General features: G+C 35.4%; 1 protein-coding gene across 1 annotated transcript in view; it reads left to right on the forward strand.

The window, feature by feature from the left end:
• LOC107155639 (vascular endothelial growth factor receptor kdr-like) overlaps positions 1-6,194 on the forward strand; it is a gene marked incomplete at its 5' end in the record, with an annotated part of 118,367 nt that extends 112,173 nt beyond the window's left edge. Inside the window, 2 exons of the mRNA XM_048797237.1 lie at positions 3,592-3,689; positions 5,846-6,194. Of these exons, the coding sequence (XP_048653194.1) occupies positions 3,592-3,689; positions 5,846-6,047 (300 nt within the window). The remainder of the gene's footprint in view (positions 1-3,591; positions 3,690-5,845) is intronic.
• Between the last annotated feature and the right edge of the window lie 2,002 nt (positions 6,195-8,196).

The following is an 8,196-nucleotide window of genomic DNA, read 5'->3' on the forward strand; positions in this document are numbered from 1 at the left end:
ATTTCTTTATCCTTTTATCCATTAAAGATCACCTATGTTGGTTCCATAGCTCAGCTATTGGGAATTGAGTTTCTATAAACATTGATGATGCTGAGTCACTGTAGTATGCTGATTTTAAATCTTTTGGGTATAAGCCAAAGAGTAGAAAGACTAAGTCAAATGGTGGTTCCATTTCATGTTTTATAAGGAATCTCCATACTGCTTTCCAAAGTGGTTGCATCAATTTGCACTATCACCAGTAATTTATGTGTTCACCTTTTCCCCCATATCCTCACCAACATTTATTGTTACTTTTATTCTTGATAATTGCCATTCTAACTGGAGTGTGATAAAATATCAGTGTAATTTTAATTATCATTTTTTTCTGATTTCATGGGATGTTCAACATTGTTTCATATATTTTTGACCATTTGTATTTCTTCTGTATCTTCCAATTTATTGGAGTGTAAGTTTTCATATTAGTCATCAATTATCCTTTGAGTTTCAGTGGTGTCAATATTGATATTTTCTTTTCAAACTCTGACTTTATTAATTAGTGTCTTCTTATTCTCTTAATTAAGTTAGCTAAGGCTTTTCAAAGAGCCCAATCTTTGTTTCATTAATCGTTTGTATTTTTCTTTTATTCTCTATTTCATTAGTTTTATTTTTGAATTTATTATTTCTTTCCTCCTTCTAGTTTTGAGATTGGTTTCCTCTTGTTTTTCTAATACTTTGAGATGCAGCATTAGGTTAATTAAAAATTTTCTGATTTTTCTGATTATTTAGGAACTTAAAACTACAAACTTTCCTTTTAAAAATTCTTTCCTTATATCCCATAAATTCTGTATGTCTTCTTTCTATTCTTTTTTGATTCTAAAATTTTTAAATTTCTCTCTCAATTTCTTCCATAATTCAGCAGTGTAATATTCAATCTTCATATGTTTGTTATCTGTAATTTTTCTTTCTTTTGAATTATAATCTCATCACATTATGATCCAATAATTTACAAATAATTACTTCTTTTTTTCTTCCTTTTTTATTTTCTGAGATTTGCTTTGTGGCCCACCAATGAAAGCCCCATTAACAGCTGAAAAGACAGTGTATTGCATTTTTGTTCAATAAAATATTCTGTAGATGTCTAAGTCCATTTGAAATAAAGAATAGTTAAGCTCTGTAATATCTTTGTTGATTTTCTATCTAAATAGAAATGAGAGTGGTGTTTTTTAAATCAGCCACTATTATTGTATCAGTGCTCATCTGTCCCTTTATGTGAAGCAATGCATGTTTTATGAAATTGGGCACATTGTCATTTAGAGTAAAAATATTTACAATGATATTGGGGAGTTCTTGTCTTCTCTAATGTGTTGAACCATCTTTGTCTCTTATTAATTTAGGCATGAAGTCTACTTCATCAGGCCTGATAATAACCACTCTTGCTTTCAGGTTCTGTTTGCATGGAATTTAATTTTTTCTTCTTTCATTTTCACATTATAGGTTTGTTCATAAATAAAATGAGTTCCTTGCAGAAAACACAATTAGTTCTTGCTTTTCACACAATTTATCAATGTATATCTTTACTTGTATAATTTTGCCCATTTAAATTGTGTTATTATAGAAAAGTATTTATTATTTTCTATCATTTTGTAGTATGTCTTATGTTTACTTGTTCCTAATTCTCATTGGCTGGTATACTCTTCTAATAAGATTTATTTTCCCTTGATCTCTGCGTTAGTTTTTTGGCTCTTCTATTTTTAGGGTTCCTTTGAATATCTTCTGCAATGCTGAGTTTACTATCAGGGAAAACCACTATTTGAGAAGAAAAGAGACTAATGAGCTAGCATGAGAGGAGAGGGTACCAACACTTACTAGTGTATTTTATGAAAGTGGAAAAGAGACCCACTTTTAAAAATGCCTAATTATTTAAGCATTCTTCCTGGGAAATCAGAAATCCTGTGTTTTTTCTTTTTTCTTTTTCTTTTTACAGTATGTGTGTCTGTGTTTGTCTGTGTTAAAGACCTATGAACATCAGTGGATATCAATGCTTTAATTTTCATTGGGTTAGATGGTGCCCACACCATGAGACAATGTGGGTTTAACATTGAGTCTGTGGCAAAGACTTGTGAGAAGCTCTGGACAGTGATTTGAGGCATAACTGTTGGTCTGTGGGCCAGTGAATCAAAGGAAGAAGATATTTTTTAAAAAAAAATCAGCAGTCTGAAATCTGTTACAAGCAAGAAGCAATATTGGTAAGGCATGGAGGCATGGAGGCATGGAAATGGTATGGGTCTAGGTTTGCTTGAAAGGTGCTGGCCCAAGCATTCCGCTACACTGTAGCCCCCTCTTGCCTGGCTACGACCCCCATACCAGAGATGTTTTGGGCATCTGGTGCCCTGACCTGGGCACTTCACATACCCCATTGCCTATTTCTTTATAGCCACAAATTGGATTTAAGACTAGGTGATCTTCAAACAGCTGTCAGAATGGATTTATGAAGCTGAGGTCAATAATCTTAATCCTAAATCAATAGTGTAACTCTGATCCAGGCAGAGTATTTTAGTATGATGAGGGCATTTGTATAACACCTCCACATAGATTATTTCATCTTTATTTAATAATCTAATAAGGAATTAAAAATAAATAAAATCTCAGGCCCAAAGAATTTCATAGACTTTCTCAGAGTCACAAATCAATGTGACAAATCAAGAATAGAAACACAGCTACTCTTCAGACTCTATATTGAATCTCAATATAGTTTTAATTTGCATTTCTCTAAGTGCTAGAGATGTTGAACTTTTTAAATATATTTGTTGAACATTCATATTTCTTCTTCTGTGAAGTGTCTGTTTAGTTCCTTTGCCAATTTATTGATTGTTTTTTATGTTAAGTTTTTGAATTCATTATATATCTTGGAAATTAATGCTGTATCTGAAGTACAGTTGGCAAAGATTTTTCTTTCATTCTCTTCATGCTATTGAAAAATATTTAAAAATAGAAACTACTGATAAAATTTTAAAAAGACTCCATATTGACTATTTGCTGACTGAGAAGCTCTGTCAATATTTAAGCTAAGCTACCATAATTAAAATGTCTCCAAATATGGGAGGTCAAAAGGAGAGATATTTCTTTATCACACTACATTTCACCGATATGGGTTACTTCACAGTTGAAAAGTACTCAGGTTTTGGAGTTTGTACAGGAACCCTGTTTCCTTCTATATTAATTTTTCACAATCTCCTAGAGACTAAGAGTTTGTTCTTATCAACATGGTTGAAATTGGCTCACCAGTATATCTGCATAAAAGTCTGAAAAAAAATAGGAAGAATGGAAGTGAAGGACTAGCAATTTTGTTTTAGAAAGTGACACTGAAGTTACATACATCACTTCTTCTTATAATTGGTTGTCCAGAATATAATAACAGAGCCACATTTAGGTAAATAGAAAGCTAAGAAATAATCTTTAACTGGATAGATATGTTCATAGATATCTATTTAAGTTAGGGATGGTCATATACTAGTAAAAATAAGAAGAGTAGTCTGAATTATTATAGCCTTTTAGATACCTGATTCAATGTGCCAGAGAGTATACTAATACTTTTATCCTTTTTCTCTCAAGGATACAGGAGACTATGCAACTGTTCTTAATTGGGATAAAACCAAAAGCCAGAAGTGCCTGGAAACCCATGCCTGGCCACATGGCATCACAGCCTTACTGTAAGTACACTACTTGGGGATACAGTTTCAAGAACAGATGAACACCTCTGATTTAAACACACATTAGTGAAAGATACATTGCCTAGGAGATAATTTTCCCTCTCACAGGCATTAAGAATATGGCATATTGAGTAGTGAGAAAGACACCTTTCCAGGTATTGCCCATAAGCCACAGAAATCCTGAACATCATTACCAAAGTCCTCACCTTTAAAACTGATTAAAATTGAACTCATCTCAGAAACTAGATTAAACAATAATACAGTTTGGGATTAAGGGCATTCAAAAGAAGAGGCTTCTGTATATCTCACATGAAATCCATGTATTTTTCTCTTAATATGTGCCACAAACTGGAAATAGGGAAAAAGGATAAAGTTCCTGTACTTAAAGAACCTAATGTCTATGTTGTAATACTCATCTTCCACTCTAGCCTTTTCTACTTCTCTGTAAATTTTCTTCAATATTTTTACAAACTGGAAGAGGTCCTATTTCTGTAATTAGAATATGAGTTATCTTGAAATATGGGACCATATTGTGTATTTTCCTGGTCTCCATTACTCTACTAGTAGAAGGGATTCTTTGTCAGAGTCTAGCTCACAGACACACATTGGCACATAACGGTACACATTGGTTTGACTTAGGATATGACACAAGACACAAGCCATGTCTAATCATTTTGCCAGGCTCAAACATTTTCAATGTTCAATAAATATGCCCATTTCTTGCTACTCCCACTGAAAACACCCCAGTCTGTGTGACCATCTTCTTTGAGCTATACCATAAATGTAACCTCCTAACTAAAATTAAGCTTTCTACCAATCCATTTCCCAAAGAAGAGCAAGAGTGATTATGTTTATTAGTTCTTTTTAGTTATACATAATATTGGGATTCATTGTGATATAATTATAAAAGCATAGAATATAAGTTGTTTTAATTCAATCCCCAGTACTTCCCTTTTCCCTTTCTTCCTCCCTCCCCCATCCCCTTCCCTCTATTTTACTGATCTTTCTGATAGGCTATGTAGCTCGCTGCTCCAGAAATATCTGGAGTAAAATTAGTAGGCAAATAGGTTTTTTACAAAGCCAGCTTTGAAAGAAGATAAAAGAAACATTATGTCAAAAGTTCTATCTTCAAAATCTCTGAAGGTAAGCATAGATTTAAAAGAGAAGAGACTGTGCAGTGAGACAAAAGACAGGAAATATAAGTATGTAACATTAGTTATCCTGTGCTAGAAAGGCCTGTCAAGAAGGCAATCTCTATTCCCAGCTCTCTTGGTGCCCATTAGGTCATGGAGGGGAGTCCCTAATTCTCAACACGAGGAAGTTTCTCTCAATTTCAGAAGTCCTGAACATTAAGTTGGTTTCAGTTACTTGATCAACCCTTTTAGGTCCTTTGAGAAGGCTCAACCCTAGTTATGTTTCCTTGAAGTGCCTACTTTCACCTCTTTATCATTAATAGGAACATTTATATTTGGAAGACAAAATAAAATGTAAATAGTCATCTTCTATTCACAATCCTTGGAACCAGGCAGATCTTAGTTTGAATTCTAGCTTCTGGGATTTGGTTTGCTAGTCTATTAAATGGGATTACTAATTGTACTTAACTTGTATGAGAAATAAATGAGACTACACTCAATATATGTACATAATACATAGTGAATGCTCAAACTATGGTAGCTAGCAATAGATCTATCATCACTATTAGATGGAAATTGACAAGGCCATTGTACAAGAATCCCCTGACATTTTAATGCTCATGCAGGAGAATCAGAGCACATGGTTTCTTAAACTTCCAGAGATGAATGAATTCTTTGAAACCATTAAGTGCAAGCCTGTAATTATAAAGACAAGGAAAAGGTGAACCAGAGATAATGACTTCTCCAAAAGCAAGCATCCAATTAAAGCCAAGTTTGAACTAGTTGAACTATATAGGATCTAGACTTCCAGTCATAGAATATTAGAGCCAGGAAGAGCTTTAAAGTCAACTAATCCAACCATATTCCCTCATATCCACCCAATATATGAAGAAACTTAATCATATAGAGAAGAAACATGATCTTTCAAAATATGCTTTGGATTTCCTTCATATTTGTCATCCACTGGTACAAGATGTACTCTTCTATCCCAAACTACTCATGTTTCTCTTTCTCTTTGACCAGCCTGAGACCTCTCAGCAAGAACAAAGATTCCCTTCTGATGGAGACTGAGCTGGATATTTTGAAATACCATTCAGCCCCTGAGCTTGGACAAGAAGATCAGATGGAAGTATCTTCTCTCCTGCCACTGGATCCCACCCTTGAGTGCCACAGCCCACCTCCTGACTATAACTTTGTGCTCCACTACAGCACTCTACCCATGTAACTCACTAGCAGGATTGTTCCTTTCTACTGTTTTTCACATCACTCCCTTTTCCTCCTAAAAGTCAATAATTCTTTTCATATCTATGTCATTGTTACACTGTTACTAAATTTTCATGGAAGAAGTAAAAAAGAGAAAGTTCAAAAAATATTTATTTCTCACACTTTTGTGCAGCACAGCTGCCTCAAGCTAGGCTACCAGACCTGATACACACAATTACTTCCACTTCTATATCTTCTGCTGTTAAATGCATATTAACTTACCCAGGTGTGGCTAGCCTCATAGAATCAGCCTCAGTAATTCCACATGTGCACCTCACCAATGTTTCCTATTATTCTTTAGTGAAGGTTACTAAAATGACCAAATTCTAGTCTCTCTTTAAAGACCTTAAGATTCTCCAATCAAAACCTGGGTTACATTTTATTCAGACCTCATTGATTAACCTCCAACATGGGTTTAGTAGATGTTTACATGGGTATCTTTTTTTGTATGTTGCTGGGGATTGAACCCAGGGCCTTGTGCATGCAAGGCAAGCACTGTACCATCTGAGCTATATCCCCAGCCCAGGGTATCTTTTCTTAATAATTAAAGCAGCCAAAACCTCCAGGGGTTTTTCATTGGCGAGTGTATTTAGGATACACTCTACAAATACAACAAACTTATCAAATATATTCTCTTCCAAGACCAGAAAACATGCAAACAGATTCCCTGGCCATTTACTAATGTGGATATCAAGAATACCATTACTTGAAATCCCAGGCAAATGTGTTGGGTCCATAGCAACAAAGTGTCTCAGATGAAAGCAATGTGGGAGATACTTTTCTTTTTCTGATGCCCCCTCCAGATTGCAGCTTTTCTTGACAGACATGTCACTGGACTTGTGTCTATTAATCTTTGGGGTGTCCACTACAGCTTCAATTTCCTCCTCACATCTCCATGCATCACCCTATCAGGGGATTCCCACAGGTAATCCAAACCTACTGCAATTTGCCAGCCTCTTAGATCTTTCTTTGAAATCTTGGTGGAAGCCTCCATGACCCCCTAATCTTGAAAATCCAGCATGATGTGGTTGCTGCCAAGATCTGTCACCATCTTGAGCAGTAGCCAAGCCTCCAAGGACTCTGGCTGCAGTAGTCTCTGAGTGCCTGGTTGGCTGAGAATGGTGAAAGAACTTCCTAGGTACCCCTGTGCAAGTAGAGTGCGCCCACGGTCTTTTCTAAGGATATTTTACTTCAACATTCTTGAGCCTGAGATGGGTGTGGTCATACATATTCTTGAGAAGCCCTCATGCCATCTTTTTTTACTGTTTCTTGGCAAAATCTTTAGTATATCTTTAGTGTGTATAATGTCTTTAAAAACCACATCTTCCTTAGCCCCAGTTTTGCTCAGTTTTCTGGCCAAACCGCAAGTTTTCAAATATTTCTTCTTTGCTTTCTGCTTCTGATTTTCAAAATAAACTTGGCTAAAAGTTGCCATTAATACACATGCATGCCACTGCCTGAATGCTATTCTGCCTAGAAATTTCTTCTGGCAGATTATTTAGTCTATCATCTTTAAATTCAGCCTCACAGAAAGTCTCAGGACATGGAAAAAAATGGAGATAAATTCTTACCCAGAACATAAAACAAATGAACTCTAGTCCACTTTCCAATAGAGTCCTCCTCCTCTGAAATATCATAAACCCCATCCTATGAGCATTTGGTCTTCTGAACTTCCACCAGAATTGCCTTTTGGGGTCCACTTAGAACACTCTAAAGCTTTACCAGCTTGCATTGTTAAACATTTCAAAATTCATCTTATAAATTCCAAAAAGCTCCAAAACTTTTAAACTACATGGTCAGGTTAGTCACATCAATGGCTCTACTTCTTGGTACCAATTTCTGTTTTAGTCAGCTTTTTCCCTGTGGTGACCAAAAATACCTGAAAAGAATAATATAAATGAGGAAAATATTATTTTGGAGATCATAGATTCAGAGTTCTTAGTCCATAGAAGTCTGACTCCATTCCTCAAAACCTGAGCTGAGGCAAAAAACATCATGGCAGAAATGAGTGGCAGAGGAAAGCAGTTGTAAAAATAGCATCATCAGGAAGGAGAAGGGGGAGAGAGAGAGAGAGAGAGAGAGAGAGAGAGAGAGAGAGAGAGAGAGAGAGA

The sequence above is a fragment of the Marmota marmota genome, unplaced genomic scaffold, assembly GCF_001458135.2.
Source record: "Marmota marmota marmota unplaced genomic scaffold, marMar, whole genome shotgun sequence".
Classification (NCBI taxonomy): domain Eukaryota; kingdom Metazoa; phylum Chordata; class Mammalia; order Rodentia; family Sciuridae; genus Marmota; species Marmota marmota.